General features: G+C 39.3%; 1 protein-coding gene across 1 annotated transcript in view; it reads left to right on the plus strand.

The window, feature by feature from the left end:
* The first annotated feature begins 617 nt into the window (after positions 1–617).
* LOC127623751 (otoferlin-like) overlaps positions 618–18376 on the plus strand; it is a 104753-nt gene continuing 86994 nt past the window's right edge. The window contains exons 1-2 of the mRNA XM_052098234.1: positions 618–696; positions 7396–7454. Of these exons, the coding sequence (XP_051954194.1) occupies positions 618–696; positions 7396–7454 (138 nt within the window). The remainder of the gene's footprint in view (positions 697–7395; positions 7455–18376) is intronic.

Consider the following 18376-nt stretch of genomic DNA (forward strand, 5'->3'; position numbering starts at 1 on the left):
GGTCTGCGTCTGAAAAAAGCTGACCTGCTCAACACCAGATGAGACAACAAATGGTTGCCTGGAAACTATATTTCAATAAATCCTAACATAAATCGTTTTTTATTACTCGCTAGAATTTAAACATTGCACTAATGATTTTTATAACATTTTAAAATGTAATTCTGATTGCCTGGAATAATTAATCACTGTAGAAGCTTGTGAGACGTAAATCATTTTTGGGTTTGCTGGAATCCGTATAACATTCCCGTGTGCGAGCACCCTCTGCTGGCGGAATCCCTCAGCACATTGCGCTTCATGTTGAGAGGTGAAGCGCACAGCAGTGTGCGAGAGAGACTCGGAGCGGATCTGATGAATGTGCATGTGCGCATAGTAAAGCGGGAGAAAATGAAAGCTCTTTAATTATTAATATCTGCTTTTAGTGTTATTGCGCACAGAGGAAGCTGGCTGTGCAATGAGAGTATTTTTGCCCGGTTGTATACAGCGGATATAAACAATTAGACATGATTTTGTAATAAGTTGCACAATGCTGGGTTAGATTCACCATTGAGCTTGATGATGATGATGAATGTTTTCTTTTCATCTGTTGATTTTTACTAGATTTTTTGTTTGTTGTTGAAATGGCTTTAGTTGTGTTCCTGAAGACGGTCACGGACCTTCGCGGGAAAGGGGACCGAATCGTCAAAGTGACTTTTAGAGGTAAAGAATACTTTTTTCTTCTTCAATGAGTGCGGTTTTTTTTTATGTATGCATCTCTACACTAGGCTATGAATCTTGCAAATAATCTTGACGTAATATACATACATGGGTTCCATATTCTATTGAAGAATGTGAATGTGCACCCTCTGTAGTGGCGCGTAACTTGAGGTGGGTATGCTGAAAAGTTGCTGAAATCCATTTAATTCTAAAGTGATTGTCTTTATTAAACAAAAACGTGGTATTTTTCATATGTATTTCATTGCCGAAACTCCCATACTGGTTATAGACCAATATGAGACCCCAGCTTGAGTTCAGTCACCCTTAAATCAGGGCTCTTAATTTTCTCTGCATTACATGTGGCAGACTAATATGTAGTTCATTAAGTAATTTGTCAAGTTGCAGTAAGGTATTTCAATAAAATTGATACCGTGATTGATCTGAAAAAAAAAAATAATAAAAAAAATCACCAACAACAACAACAACAACAAAAAACTGCCGAATGCTGTATACTGAGGAGAATGACCCAATCAAACGTTTTGGGTTATCTCCCTAAAACGTTTGATTAAATTACAAATCCATCTGTGAAATTACATATAATTTGGCAAATTTGAACATAAGAAGTATTTAAGTCTCTCTCTCTCTCTCTCTCTCTCTCTCTCTCTCTCTCTCTCTCTCTCTCTCTCTATGTGTGTGTGTCTCTCTCTCAAATTTAAATTCAAATTGGCTTTATTGGTATGACCACATACAATGAATAAATATTGCCAAAGCATTGAGTAATAAACATATTACAAACATAAAAAAAACATGTACATACAATAAATAAATAATAATGATAATAAAATACAAACAAATGACAAAGTAAAATGCAAAGATCAATGAGAAAGGGAAAGAAGAAGGAAATTGAAATAGCAGTTTCAATAGAGCTCTAATATCATGAGGGGCTCACCTCTCTCTCGCATATGATGACAGGAGGACACATACTGCGCTGCCAGCTGAATACACTCTACTTTCTCTCCCATAAGATACGAGAGTTTGTCTAATCATTTATGTCCAGGAATTCAGGTAGAATATGAGCTATTTGTGTAAAGAAAGTGTTTCTAATTCTCTCATATTTACTGCAGTGAGTGAGGAAGTGCAGCTCATCCTCCACGACTCCTTAGTTCTGTCTGTGTCGGCCCGTCTCTACGGACAGATTGAGCTCACTCATATGATACTTTGACAGTATTTTTCTTTCTTGATAGTCTTTAAATAGGTCAAATATGGTGCCAATTTATAATCAGTCTTCTTGAGTCTGTCAACCCGCTCTCATGAAAAGTCGTACATAATTTATGAGTTAGCTATTTCTTATGGTCTTGCACGATGTTGCTCGCATAAACTCGGACGACTTCATCACATGCAAATGTGCCCCTGTAAATATTTGGGCTGTACTTGTTCCCTTCTTTGAAAATTGGGGTGGTTTGAGTTTCCTTCCAATTTTCAGGATAGCAAATGAAATTATTTTTGAATAGCATCTTTCATTTTGGGACTGCTATGTTTCAGTATCTCATTATATAGTCCATCCAAGCCACAAGATTTTTATTTTTGAGGGATTTCATCAGTTAATTAAAAAAAAATGGGGGTGTCCAAAATGGTCTAATTGATCTTTTATTGTGTGTTCCAGATTATGTAGTTGTGAGGTCAAATGTTTTTGGCTGAAGTTTGGTTCATTTTGTGAACAGAGGTTTCCGAAATGTTCTGTCCAGAGTTTTGGGTGACAGATGGGAATGGGTTTGACTTTTTTGATTCATCTAAATTGTTCCATAAATCCCAAAAGGAATGTTCATTCTTGTTGAGCTTTGCTGTCATATGTTCAGCTCGTTTCCTTCTTAGTAGTGACTTGTACATTTTAAGGGTTTGATGATATTGGGTTTGTGTGTGCTGGCTTGCAGGATCTCTGTGTTTTTCATTTGATAATGATCGTAATTCCTTTCTTGATGTTTGACAATATTTGTCAAACCAATCGGCTTTAACAATTTATTTTTTACTTCTGTACATTTTCCTTTTTTCTCAGGGCTTTGCTGGCCACTGTATAAAATATTTTAAAATATAAAGTCAAACTGTTCTGTTGCCAAATTGATACTTTTCTTGTCTAGTTCAAAGTTGATGTTCAGGGCTCCAATATTCCATATAAATTGGGTGGGGAGGGAATTACATTTCCCAATTTAATTTTCTGATCAGAAGATAATTTTTTTCTTTCTTTCTTTCTTTCTTTCTTTCTTTCTCTCTCTCTCTCTCTCTCTCTCTCTCTCTCTCTCTCTCTCTCTCTCTCTCTCTCTCTCTCTCTCTCTCTCTGTATTTTTGTATCTCTCTCTCTCTGTATCTCTGTATTTCAGCACCTTGGACAGTTGCGTAGTGTTCTGTATAAAATGGCGTGTGTGTATAAAGTTTGTTTTGTATTTTGCTTAGATAACTGAGAAATCACAGAATGTTCTAAGAGTTAAATGAAGCAGAGATGAGCGAGGATGAACACAATTATATTTAGAAGGTTCTAGAACTCTGCTCAAAGGTTTCAGTACATTAAAAAAGAGTAGCCATGTCTCAGTATTATGAGAACCTTAATCAACTAATGTAAGCAATTTTGATGCCAGCGGTATGACTATTAGCACCCTTGCCACCCTTTCCTTCCCTTGCTTTTTGGCTTCCCCCTTATCTCCACCACCATCATCTTACAGAGTTCCAGGCTGTCTGGTACGGAAGGGTTTTATTTTTCAGGAAAATACTGTGTTCTACTGTGTCCTGTTTCTCTGTTTCACTGTGAGTTGCATAACTTAGATTGAATCTCTCTGAATGGATCTTAGCACAATGAAAAATCCATGTGATATTCCACCATGAAGTTTTCTGCAGGGATAGCATAAGATTAGTGGTTGGAAAATAACTACATTCAGATCCATCATTACAAACAGAAGACAATAAAAAGAAAATGCTTATTAAAATTAAGAGTAGAATTTTATCATCACTTCCATTTGGACATCTTCAAATTCCTTGAAAACACGGTGTTATTAAAGATTGTTCTTTAATAACAAGAACAATCAAGATAGTTATGTAGCTTTAAAGGTTGTTCATCAATTTAATTTAGTCTTACAGGCCTTATTCACGCATGTTACATAACCACATTTTATCCCTGTGTTCTCGTTATGGTTACGAAGCAATATATTCTTTAAATCTTGGTTGTAAGCTTGGTGATATTGTGTAGTGTCTTTTTTCAATGTATTACTGTTTAGTTTCAATCAGGCTTAAGTATAATGTACTTAAGCTACTTAAGTAAACTTGCAATTAGCAAAATCTTTCCCACCACTTTACTTTGTCTTATCTTTCTTGTTCATCTACTCTGACCTGGGATGAAACTTAGGAGTTTAAAACTATTCTAAAACTATTGCAGAGGATGTAGATGTTTACCTGGGGAAAAATGCTATACAGTAAGCAATGCACTTAAAGGAATATTTCAGGTTTAATACTAATTAAGCTCAATCGACAGCATTTGTGGGCTACAAAATCTGGGCTACAGTGAGGCACTTACAATGGAAATGAATGAGGCAAATTTATGAAGGGTTTAAAGGCAGATATGTGATGCTTCTAATTTTATAAAAGCACTTACATGAATTCTTCTGTTAAACCTGTGTATTATTTGAGCTGTAAAGTTGTTTAATTTGTATTTTTTTACAGTCGTTGTAAGGTTTTATGGTTTAGGGCATTACATTGTCATGGCAACAAAGTTGTAAAATTGGGTTATGACTTTTCACAGAAAAGTTTAGTTTTATCACATTAAAATCATGTTAACACACATATTTCTTTTTACATCTTGTGGCTGTACTTTTTAAAACAGTGAGTAGTTTAACATTTACGGATTGTCCTCATTCAGTTCCATTGCAAGCATCTCACTGGAACACAGATATTTGCTTCTTTTAAAGAGAAGGAGGGAAAAGTTGAATTGTATTTCAGTGGTAATCAAAATTATACTACAAATGCTGTCGATTGAGCTTAACTTGATTTGAATGTGGATATCCCTTTAAGCTGATCTGGTTCTTGTATTTCTAAGCCTGTTTGATCACCACAAAGAATTTTATTTGCTGTATTTCAACATTACATATTTTGATAAACCTAATTTTGGTCTTTTATAAAGTTTTAACAGATTATATTTATCAGCTGCATTGTTTTTCAAAGAATCTAGGAAACTCAAAGACTGTTGACAATGGGATTACTGCATGAAAATATCACAAAAGAACACAAAATATTTTTCTGTTCACTGTATGTGGTCAATTATACAACAGTTAATTTCTGTCCTCTAATCTGAATGGAAAAGCTGCGTTCCAAGAGTGCTGAAATTAAGTATAAAACAGCACTGGGACATTTTACTGTTTATATTACTCCATTTGTCTGTATTGTAGGCATATAAATGGCAGGCTGTCAGTTTGTGTGTTGCTCGGCGATACACAACACTTGTTCCTGCTTTGGCTTCATTTGGAAATATTTCAGTTAACGTAGCAAAAATAAACAAAATAACTGGCTATGTTGTGTCCAAAATATAAGTTACTCAATATTTACTTATTGTACAAAACTGTGACAAAACCAATATCACACTTGCAATTATTCTGTTGTACTAAATATGATCATGTCTGTTATTTTTTAGTACATCAGCTCTCTTGCTTGTGTGTTGTTGCTTAATTTGCATATTTGTTTTTACAAAATCAATATTTGTGAACCTTATAGATACCAAAGGAAAAGAACAAGCTGCAAATATATTGTACTGTGGGTTTATTTTAGGTGGTCTAGGCCAGAGTTAATAGTGATTAATGTGTTTACCTTTCTTAAGCATTGCCTCAGTCATAAATATTAATTAATTGTCTGAATGAAATATCAGTTTGTTTAATGTTTTATTGTGAGGATACAGGATGTATGTGTGTGTGATTTGGCACACAGGCACTATTATTAAAGGAATATTCCGAATTCAACACAAGTTAAGCTCAATCGACAGCATTTGTGTCATAATGTTGATTACCACAAATAAGTATTTTGACTCATCCCTCCTTTTCTTTAAAAAAAGCACAAATCTGTGTTACAGTGAGGCACTTACAATGGAAGTGACTGAAAATATTCAGTGTTTCAAAAGTATAGCCACAAGACATAAACAATATATGTGTTAACATGATTTTAGCATGATAAAGTTATAGCCAATTTTACCCTAAACTGCTAAACTGTAAAAATGACAAACATCTTTGCAGCTCAAATAATACACAAGTTTTAATAGAAGAATTAATGTAAGTGCTTTTATAAAATGATGAGCTTCATTTTCTGCCTTTAAACCCTCCAAATACTGGCCACATTCACTTCCATTTTAAGTGCCTCACTGTAACCTCGATTGTTTTTTTTTTTTTAAGAAAAGGAGGCACGACTCAATATTAACTTTTGTAATAATCAACATTATGCCACAAATGCTGTTGATTGAGCTAAACTTGTATTGAACCCGAAATATTCCTTTAATTTTGACCGGTCCTTTGGCCTGAGTAGATGCACAGGTTAGAATCGTGGTGCAGGATCTTGTGATCTTGTTACGGGTATAGAGAATTCTATTGACAATATATGACAGGTCTGTGGTTACCTGTGGGCTTGATATCTATCCTCTTATGTATTATCCTAATTTAGCTGTCAGTGTCCACACTGTTTGTTAACACTACTGGTGACAGCTTAAATTACGTATTAGTCCAGCGGTACCATTGTAGGTTGGTTTACACAAAGGGTTTTATATTTAAGCTTAGATAAATGAGTGGTGATTTGGTTGTGTTGATTGGTTAATATCTTTCATATAGATATTAGATGCATGCAGACTGCCACCTGACTATGGTGAGCTCATATTACTGTATTATAAACATACAGTCTGAAACCATTAGGCTAGTGGAAATGCTTCTGTTTAACTTTATTATCATCTTAAAAATATGAGTGAAAGTTGAAGTGAAAAATTAAAAGAATGTTCTAGGTTCAATTAAGCATTATCGCAACAGCATTTGTGGCATACTGTTGATAAATAATTGTGGCTCATCCATCGTTTGGTGGTTGCAGTCAGACGTTCACAATGGAAGTGAATAGGGCCAGTCCATAAGCATAAAATACACATTGTTTCAAAAGTATATCCACAATACATTATACTTGTAGTGTGATAAAATCGCTTACTAACTTTATCTGAGAAAAGTTACATCCAATATTACAACTTAGTTTGTGGACACTGCTGGTAAACCCTGTAAGCAACTTTATCACACTAAAATTATATTAACATGCATAATGTTTATGTCTTGCTGCTATACTTTTGAAACACTCTGCATTTTAATGTTTATGCATAGGCTCCCTTGACTTCCATTGTAAGTGCCTGACTGTAACTGTGTTTTTTGCTTTTTTTAAATAAATTAGCGACAAGTTAAAATAGCTTTTTGTATTAATCACCATTATACTACAAATACTGTCGATTTAGCACATCTTAGAACATAGTATTTGGAATGTCGCACTTTTGCTGTAATAACATTATGCACTAGAGCTGACATGGTAAGATGGCATTGTGCAAAACTTGATGATCCCTGCTATCAAAGCAAGATATTTAATATTTAAGATATTAATTTTGGATCCCACAATTACCCACAACTTTGATCTTTAACCTTGTTTTTCTCCCTGTAGGTCTTTCCTTCTTCTCACGGGTGCTGGAAAACTGTGAGGATGAGGCCCGATTTGAGCAGGTCAGTTGCATTCTTCATTATCTCTTCAGCTTTCTCTACTTGAGCTTGTTAAAATGTGAATGGACACTTTATCTTACACTTCAGACCTTAGAGCACCAAACATTTATTTATTTATTTGTATTTACTCTCACCCAAGAGAGGTTGGAGTGAAGGAATAATAAGGGGAATTTAACTGCTCGACCGTGGCCAAACACATCACATTTAGCCCTACTGATTCCCTCTATGGTATGCAATATGATATCAATGAGGAAAAAAATATTTGTGATAGTTTTCCTGCTTAAAATTGAACACTATATCAATATCAATAAAAATGTTCATTATTTTGAAATGTATTTATTTATTAAAAGTTTGTTGCCTCAAGGCAACATTGTACCACAATAGACAAATTGAAACATTTGACATTTTCATGCAGAAAAAATTAATATATTTATTGAAAACATCAATTTCTTTAACCAAACACTTGAACAAACTGATTTATCTTGTTTTAGATGTATTACACATTTCATATTTAATAAAAAGTAACATTTCATATCGAGCTGTTGCTCTCAGGCAACATTGTACCATCGTGGTAAGTATTACCAAACCATCATATCATTAATTTATCATTTCAAAACATTACAATCAGTGTTGTTTCAAGATAAAACAATAAAAAAATCACCATAAGTCACTGCTGTCTCTCAGGTAGAGGAGCCAGGCCTCAACAACTGCCAGATCAAACATGTGGAAGACCACTCAGTGATACCACTTTTCCTATGATACATTTGATGATATTTACATTTACCTTTTATGCATTTGGCAGACACTTTTATCCAAAGCGACTTACAGTGCAGTTATTACAGGGACAATCCCCCCGGAGCAACCTGGAGTTAAGGGCCTTGCTCAAGGGCCCAACAGTGGCATCTTGGTGGCGCTGGGGCTTGAACCCCCGACCTTCTGGTCAGTAACCCTGAGCCTCAACCACTGAGCCACCACTGCCCCCTGATGATATATAATGTAAGGTTTTTGAAAATACTTTCCAATGAAAGTGACTTTTTTGAAGGCGATTATCCTGACAAAAATTTTTGAAAAATGCACTTTTCAATGGAGAAAATATGGAGCCATGTGACATGTGCACATGTGCTGAAAGTGAGCGCTTTTTTGCATTTTCATTGGTTAGTATTTGAGTTCTCCTCCCTGATATAGCATTGCCCAATTAAATGAGTGTTTCATTTTATTAAAAAACAACTAAAGTAGGCTGTGTTGCCTGGAGGCAACACGGTACCACAGAGAGTTGCCATTTGCACTCAGCCTCAGGCAAGAAACGCAGCAGGGTGAAGTGGCAATAAGACTGGATAAACCAACTTAATTTGGCCGACAACTAGACTCACTCTAATTACCCTTTGGATGATTTCTCTCTTTAGTCCTAAGTATCCATGCTGGTCCTCATCTTAGATGAATTGCAGGAAAAGCTTTCATTCTTAAGAAAAAATGACTGAAAGCTTGAGCACATTGTGCAGTCTTTATTCTCCACAACCATAAATAATGTCCATACACTGTGTTGCATTGATGATGATGACAGTGAAATTCTTCTTCTTTTTTAATATATGGTGGGGTCCAAACATCTGCCTAACCATTAAAATACTTTAAATAATGCATTTTTCTAATTAAGTTTACAAATAAGTATATTATAATCATAACAATTTAAGTTAAAAGTTTCTCAGTATTTGGTATGTGTACATCTTTGCTTTAAAGACGCATGCACTCAAGCTGGCATGAACTCTACAAGGTTATGCAAAGCCTGATGATCCATGCTATCTGAGCATGATTTGAGAAGAGCATATTGTGTGCTTCAACAAAAGCAAGGAAATCTGACCTTTTGAACAAAGGAGTTAACATGGTCAGTGCCACAAAATGGCTTACTTTAGTGACCTAGAAATAGTGCTGACTCTTAGAGTGTATGCCCTCTTTATTTTAAGTTTTATTATATATATATATATATATATATATATATATATATATATATATATATATATATATATATATTAGGGCTGTCGATTTAACATGTTAATTTAGTGCAATTAATATGATAAAAAATTACGCATTAAAAAATTTTACGCAATTAATCGCAATGCCCCCAGACCGTAATAAGGAAGATTCCTGAGAAATGCAAGCTTGTAGTACCACCTGTTTACTCCAGAGGGCAGAAAGTGAAACTTCAGCTGCATGTCAGTGCGCAGTTTATACAGTGAACAAAACAACCATCCAGCAGACAGCACAACACAAACATGCGTTACGTTCTTGTGTTCAAAACACTTGATGAAGCGCAAATGCGAACTAAGGGATCTCAAGATGTGTTCTAAGTATTAAACTATATTTAACTTGACACAGTCACCTAAAAATTTATGTTTATGATGCAACACACAAGAGACGCTACAAGCAAGTCTGACGCAGCTGTGCATTGACAGGTCCTTAAACAAGCCCTCATAATAAATCTCAAACTGATTGACAAATTCACTTGTGAAATGGATTGCTGTGAACTGTATGCCAATGATTGAGTTATGATCAATAATATGGTAGTAAACAATACATTGTATTCTAAAGCCGCTTTTTGTATTGTCTTATCAATGATTAACTCTTCTGCCACAAGAATGTAATGCATTTTATTTATCTGAATATTTTTTATTTAAAGATAACCAATAATATCTTATAGAAAGATATAAATGATAAATTATATATTTAAATATTTTATATGAGGGGCTTTCTCAGCAAATATTTGTATATGTGATTAATTAATCAGGACACCATGTAATTAATTAGATTAAAAATGTTAATCTATTGACAGTCCTAGGTCCTATATATATATTATTCTACAACTTTCTGTTTACATATCCAGGTAAAAAAAATTTTTTAGACTTTTGAACCTTACTGTATGTCAAAATCATAATGTTTCCTTAATATTAGGCAGTAATGAAATTAATGAAATTCACCCTTGGTGGGGATTGTTGATCATTCAGTGTTGCAAATGGCAAAAATCAGATCATTTCTCTTTTGAGAACGGTTAAAGGCAAAGTGCAGTTTCCTTTTTCACTGAGTGGTCTTTTGTCTAAGTTAATTAGGAAGGCTGTGTGTCTATGTACAGTAAAATAAGGAAAGAGTGAGGATGACGCATGGTCAGTAAGGCAGTTAACATAAAATTATGCTTGCTGCTGTTTTTGTATTGTTTTTGTATTGTTATGCACTGGAAGCTCCTGTCACCAAGACAAATTCCTTGTATGTGTAAGCATACTTGGCAATAAAGTTCATTCTGATTCTGATTCTGATTAGCTACCTGCTTTTCTGGCAAAAAGTGAAACAAGTCTTGCTTTATTAAGAAAAGTTATCAACCTGTTGACAGGATGATCTGACAACATTTTATTGTGCTTTCTTTTAACCTTCTGGTTTATCTCCAGCCTCTTGATTTCCTCTCTTTCCCTCTCTCATAGTGTTGTCATAATAGTTTATTAATTACTAGGTAGTTAGTCAGGCTTAATGGCTAAAGGGGGGGGGCTGTTTCGAGCTCTGACTCGATTTGAACACTGCTCCTGTCCCATCAAAACCTTAAAAGAATCCCTTTAAAACTTTAGAATTCTTCCTTTAAGTTGTATTATTCCATCATGATTTATTCCACTACTTGTTAGCTGACAGCAGGCATATCAGTGTTACTAACTAAAAACAACTATACACAGCCATAACCTTTCTTTAATCCTACTGTGTGCAGCTGAGTACACCTTTCATGTGTCTCACCAGCTGTACTCATTGCACACTCTCAAATAGACTATTAATTTGCATCAGAATGGACCCAGCAATTGTTTATGCATGAGCAATTATTATTTTATCTTCAACAAGCTCACAGATTCTAGCATAGACAAAGTGTGTACATAATTTAACCGGGCACATTTTAACTGGTTCCTGCTCTTAAAAACCCTGTTATAGTAGAATGATGCATTTTTTAAAGAAAGCAATACACATTTAAAAAGCCTCCATAGATTATGTTCATACACATTTTATGTAATATAAATTACATTTAAGCACTCTCAATGAGAGGTTGCATTTACCAGAAATATTCTGTAATTTATGGAATTTTAAAAAGCTTTTGATGTCATTTTGACAAATGAAAAATTAGGTATCTGGTTTATTGTGTTCCATACTTAGAAATATTCTCACAGTAAAGTATGCAGTTAAGTGGGAAGATTAAGGGAGAAAATAAAGTTTTAAAGCACCACTCGAAAATAGTCTAGGAGAGAGACAAGAGTGAAGATTTAGATAAACAAGAAATTCCATGTAGTCTAGTCAAGTGATGTAATTCATGGGATATCGTTCATTAAATCAGGTAACTGGAGTGCAAGATTGCATTGTCTGTTGCCTTTTTTATTTGCAAGAGCAGAATTAAAAATCAAAAGCCTCAACACAGTTTGGTAAAACTGAAAGAGCTCTTGTCACAAAAGATCGTATTGAAATCAATATCACATTGAAAATACCAAGATTTAAAATAATATTCTGACAGATAAAAATAGAGCATTACAGAAAATGTACAACCCAGTGCATCAAAGTGACAGATAATGATTCTCTGTAGTGCATCCTCTGCTCTCAGTTCTGCTGCATTATTGCAGTTTATTATTAGGGCTTATTATTGCAGGGCTATTGCACACAGCTTTAGGCCTGCAACCTAATGTTGATTGCTATGGACATATTATGTTCAATGCAGAGGCTTGCTGCAGCTATGTGCTAAATTGACTTTCTTTGCATCAGCTCTGCAGGAGTACCTGTCTTTCACACATTGATTTTATCTGCAGGAGTCCAGCAAGAAACTCTGCTGTTAATGGCTTCTGATGTTAATGTATGATACTTGGATCAATGGAAACATGTAAATGCTTCACACTGCAAATCTACCTTGGCTAACTACATTGAAGCTGCAGTATGTAGGGGAGCAATGTGTTTAGAAAATTATTAGATTATATTATTTTCTGTCATGAACATCCAGGATCACAATTACACAAAATACAACTATTAAAACTGAAAATATTAAATAAAAAATTTATAAAAGTTATTTTGAGTGAGCCATGACTATAAACTGCAAACACTGAATCAGTATCTCAGTTAAGAAATGGGAGTTGCATTCTCATTATTCTGATGAGGAATAGACACATCAAGACCAACATCTCATCTGATCTCTTCATTCTCTTCAATCACCTAATGAATCGTAAATCTTAGGAGGACTCAAACGACTAGGGTTGTTTTCAGCATTCCCTTTCGGGTGGCTGTCTTTTCAGTACTCTAGTACTGTGAAGTACAGTTAGACTTCAAAGACATTATAACTCGGTCAGCAAAAAGGTCCGGTCCAGGTGTAATGAGGTAGCCCTCTTATGGATGTAAAATCATGTGAAATATATGCATAACTAATTTGTATTGAGGTTTTTGCTTAACAATACAAAATATATAAAACAATATCCAACAGGAGAGAGAGAGTCCTACAAAAGTGGGGTATAAAGTTAAGGTGTCCTATGTTTCAAATTAGTCCAAAAAAACAAAAACAAAAACATGGCACTCTAATTACATTAAAAAGCCTCAAGGTAACAGGGTTTTCAAACACAAACTGTACATATTTTTACTTACAATACCAGCTCAATTCGAGCAACGTGCCCACTGAAAGCAGTTCTTTTCTGCAGTGTTAAGAGAACCCTGAAGTGCTGGCGAGGCAAGCATTCGTTTGTAAACAGTAACTTCATCTTTATATTTAAAATAGAAAGGTAAAATCCACCCCAAATTAAAAATAATTTCATAATTCGCTCACCCTCGTGTCTTTCCAAACCTGTATGAATATTTCTTCTTATGTGGAAAACAAAAGGAGATATTGGGAAGAATGTTAGCCTCAATCACCTTTCACTTTCATTGTATGAAAAAAAGAAGATGCAACTTTTGTTTTCCACGCAAGAAAGAAATCATATTGGTTTGAAGCAACATGAGGATAAGTGAATGATGATTGAATTTTCATTTTTGGGCAAACTTTCCCTTTAAATATGATAGGGATTTCCACAACGACTAACTTTACTATTGCACCTTTAATTTAAACAATTTCATGTAACATATTATTTATTTATTTATTGCACACACAAACTTTGTTGCAAATTGTAATTTTATTTAATTTTCACAACTGCATACAACGATACAGCTAAATATATTTTGTTGCACACTATTTTTTTCCCACACTATTTATTTATTTTGCACAGCTGTGTATGGGATACAGCATTTTTTCAAATGCACATTTTGTCTTTCTTTTCTTTTCTTTCTTGTCTTTTGTTCTGGTGCACTCAATGCACAAGAGCACAGCCAATTTTCCTTTATCACTTCAGGAGAGTCAAGGCCAGTAGCCCAATAACTGACCAGACTATGGGGCTGCTTACAAGTGTTCCCACTGTGTTTTTGAGCCTGAGTCCGGACAATGATGACCATTCGCGTGAGTCATCATCCACCTTCTCTGGGTTTTCTTCCACAGAAGGTAACTGTCACTTCCATTGTCAGAATCGGCCAGGGTCCAAGATGCCCTGTGCACTGAGGCAAAATTCTGGAGCTCCTGAGAATATGATGTCTTGATGGTCGGACAGAGTGTAAAAGTCTGTGCGGGTGTTGAATTCTCTTTTACGATGACATCAGTCGATGTCACATCAGAGTTCTTCTCCCAGTCCTCTTTGACGTCAGAGCTCTGCTCACAGTCTTCTTTGACGATGAGAGGTCTCCTACCAGTTCTCTCAGACACATAATCTCTCCTCCTAGTCCTCTTCGGCGATTACATCAGCCGTTGTCATGTCAGAGCTCTTGTTCCAATCTTCTTCGACTTCTCAAAATGCATTTTTCAATGCTGACCTACTTTCAACTTCATATGGCATCTAACAGTAAAAACGAGGTGCTCATCAGAATCAGAATGAGCTTTTTTGCCAAGTATTCTTACACATACAAGGAATTTGACTTTGTGACAGAAGCTTTCAGTGCACAAACAATACAACAACAAGACAGAGATAATATAAAAAAAAAAGAATAATAATAATGACAATAATAATAATATTAAACTAATGGTGCAAAACGCAGTAAAACAACTGTGGGATACGGCAGACTGTATAATAATGAAATTTCCTAAATAGTAAAATGTGTTTTTATTATGAAGAATCATTAAATGCTAAAATCATTTCCTAGGAGGGCATGACGCATTATTGGGAACCAGTGGTGTAACTTGAATCTTATGGGCCCCAGTGCAAAGAACCTGTTGGGTCCACTCCTTGGGAAGCCTGGGTCGTTTATCGTCACTTGTCGGGCCCACAGTCATATTTATGGTTCCTTTTGGTCAACTGTTATGGGCCCCTTCTCTCCCCGGACCCTAGGGTGGCTGCCCACACTGCCCTACCTGTAGTTATGCCCCTGGTGGGAGCTCTGGAAAGGAAATGGGCCACACAATAGCATATGCACTCTGACACACATTCAAATTATTATTAAAAGTACACCACATTAGCCAAGTGTGGTTTTCTGTAAGTTGACACAATTAAGAGCTTTCAAAAATTTCCAGTCAACTTAACATGTTACACAAGTAATTCTATCAATTGTAAGCATCCAAATCAAACTATTTTATGAGCAGAATTTGCTTCTTTAAAATAAACTATTCTCCAATCATTTTGTCTATTCAGCTTCCCAACAGTCTGCAACCAGAGGCTTCAAGCTGCCCCAGAATGTTGACACTTCAGATTCGATTGTATTGTGTTTCCCATTTAGAGTGTGAACAAACATTGGACATAGCAGTAATGATCCCTAGTTCCCTCCGGATCAGAACATTAATGTGTAGTGCATTCAAAGGTGCCGGTAGGGGGTCCCTTAGTGAGCAAGACTGGAAAACAACAAGATCTCATATATTTTATATATATATATATATATATATATATATATATATATATATATATATATATATATATATATATATATATGCAGTATATACTGTATGTAATACAATTAATAAAAAAATTATTTATGTTATTAGCAATCCCATCCCGTTTCAGAGAGATTTGTCTGTAACCCGGACACACACACACAAGATGAGACAGTCACAATGTAAGTAAAAAAAACTGCTTTTATTGAAACAATAAAAGCAGGCAACAGTACAAACGGGCAAATCCAGTGAAGAGTTGTCGAGGGAAGTGTAGGGTCAAAAGCCGGGAATCAAAGAGAGTAAAGGGGCAAATCCAGGAGAGTAGTCGAGGGGAGCGAGGGTCAAAGCCGGGGTAAACAGGATCGAGAGGCGGGTAACTAACAAAGGGAGTAGACAGGGGTACTAGGGGAACGAGGAGCTGGCAAGCTAAGGGGGTAATCAAGAGGAGTTCAAGAGGAGGGCAAAACTAGACGAGACTAGCGGGGCAAAGATGCGGGAAACTAAACACAATAACCAACACCCGTGCAGCGAAAGGGTGGTGATATATATAGTGACGAGTACAGGTGTAAACAATGAACAGGTGATGAGACGAGTGCAGGTGAAACTAATGTGCAGGAGTGCAGATGACGCGAGTGCAGGTGGTCATAATGCTCTGGGGATTGGAAGCGCGTGAGAAACTCGAGGAAGGGAGATTGCCTACGAGCATGTGAGCGAGTAGGAGCAAAGTGGGCGTGAGGGCTCGAGCGAGCAAAAAGAGCGTGAAAAGCTCGAGGGGGCGGAGTGAGGGAGTGTGCGTGTGTGTGCTAGACGATGCGGGGAGAAGCAGAGGAGCGGGGTTCGTGGCAGTACTCCCCCCTCTGAATAGGACGGCTCCTGACGGCCACGGGAGGTGGTGCAGGATGATCGGGGGACAGACAAAGGGAAGTGAGACAGTCCATGGGCAGTTCAAGGTAAGGTCAGGGGGAACATAGTGGACAGGCGGGTGGTCGGGAGATCTAGGGGGCAGCCATAGGGCAGAGACTGGGTCAGGGGGTCTGGAAGGCGACTGGAGGACAGGGACTGGGTCCGGGGGTCTGGAAGGTGACCACCGGACAGGAACAGGGTGAGGAGGCCAGGGAAGAGGCCACAGGACAGGGAGAGTGTCAGGGGGCCACCGGACAGGGTCAGGGGGCCAGGGGGCCAGGGAAGAGCCGTGAAATGCGGAGCCGTGGAGGACTTGGGAGACGGAGCCTTGGAAGACGGAGCCGTGAGAGACTCGGCAGGCGGGGTACTGAGAGGCTGAGGCGGCGCCATGGGGAGCCCAAGAGACAGGGCAGAGGGAGGTGGTGCCGCAGGAGGCTCTAGAGGCGGAGGCCTGGAAGGCTCCGGAGGTGGAGCCGAAGGAGGCTTTAGAGGCGAAGGCCTGGAAGGCTCAGGAGGCGGAGCCAATGATGGTGGCGCCGTGGGCGGCTCCAGCGAGGTAGGCCTGGAAGGCTCTGGAGGTGGAGCCGAAGGAGGCTTTAGGGGCGAAGGCCTGGAAGGCTCAGGAGGTGGAGCCGATGACGGTGGCACCGTGGGAGGCTCTAGAGAGGTAGGCCTGGAAGGCTCTGGAGGTGGAGCCAAGGGAGGTGGCGCCTTGGGAGGTCCCCGAGGCAACGACCTGGCAGGCTCTGTAGTCTCAGGGGGTTGAGCCGTAGCAGGCTCGAGGGGTGGAGCTCTAGAAAGCTCTGGAGTCTTTGGGATCAGAGCCATGAGAGGCTCGGGAGGTGGAGCCGTGGGAGGCTCTGGAGGGGGAGCCATAGGAGGCCCGAGAGGCGGAGCCGTAGAAAGCTCTGGAGTCTTTGGGAGCAGAGCCGTGAGAGGCTCGGGAGGTGGAGCCGTGGGAGGCTCTGGAGGGGGAGCCGTAGGAGGCCTGGGAGGCGGAGCCGTAGGAGGCTCGGGAGGTGGAGCCGTAGGAGGCTCGAGAGCGGGAGCCATAGGAGGCTCGGGAGGCGGAGCCGTAGGAGGCTCGAGGGGAGGAGGAGCCCTGAAAGACTCGAGAGGGGAAGCCCTGAGAGGCTTGAGAGGGGGAGGAGCCCTGAGAGACTCGAGAGGCGAAGCCGTGAGAGGCTTGAGGGGTGGAGCCATGAAAGACTCGAGGGACGGAGCCCTGAGAGGCTCGAGGGGAGGAGGAGCCCTGAAAGACTCGAGAGGGGAAGCCCTGAGAGGCTTGAGAGGGGGAGGAGCCCTGAGAGACTCGAGAGGCGGAGCCCGGGGGGGCTCGAGGGGTAGAGCTCTGGGAGCCTTGAGAGGAGGAGCCCGCAGAGGCTGGCAGGTCCGTGGAAGACTCTGGGGCGGAGCAGAACCCGGCAGAGCCGTGGAAGACTCTGGGGGCGGAGCAGAACCCGGCAGAGCTGTGGAAGACTCTGGGGGCGGAGCAGAACCCGGCAGAGCCGTGGAAGACTCTGGGGGCGGAGCAGAACCCAGCAGAACCGTGGAAGACTCTGGGGGAACCTCTGCGGTCTTGAGCACAAGACGAGACTGGGGAGAAGGGGCGCTCTTCCTTCTCTGACGTCTTCGGCCAACAGGGGATGTGGCCATGGGGCGGTCGAGGCTACAGGCGCTGGCTGGCTGACCGTGGCCGACATGGGCGCTGGCTCGTTGGCTGTGGCGGGCATGGGCGCTGGCTTTTTGGCCGTGGTGGGCATGGGCGCTGGCTCGTTGGCCGTGGCGGGCATGGGCGCTGGCTCGTGGGCCGTGGGCGCTGGCTCGTTGGCCGTGGCAGGCATGGGCGTTGACTCGCTGGCCGTGCCAGGCTTCGAGGCTGGGACTGTGACAGGCTTCGGAACTAGGGCCGTGTCCGGCTTCGGAACTAGGGCCGTGACAGGCCTCGGGACTGGGGCCGTGACAGGCTTCGGGACTGGGGCCGTGGTAGGCCTCGAGACGGGGCCGTGGTGTGGAGCGCTGGTTCAGTATCTGCCTCCCCCACAGTAAACGAGGAACCAATGTACAGCAGGGCGAGGTCAATAAACTGAGC

The sequence above is a fragment of the Xyrauchen texanus genome, chromosome 30 (assembly GCF_025860055.1).
Source record: "Xyrauchen texanus isolate HMW12.3.18 chromosome 30, RBS_HiC_50CHRs, whole genome shotgun sequence".
NCBI classification, from domain to species: Eukaryota; Metazoa; Chordata; class Actinopteri; order Cypriniformes; family Catostomidae; genus Xyrauchen; species Xyrauchen texanus.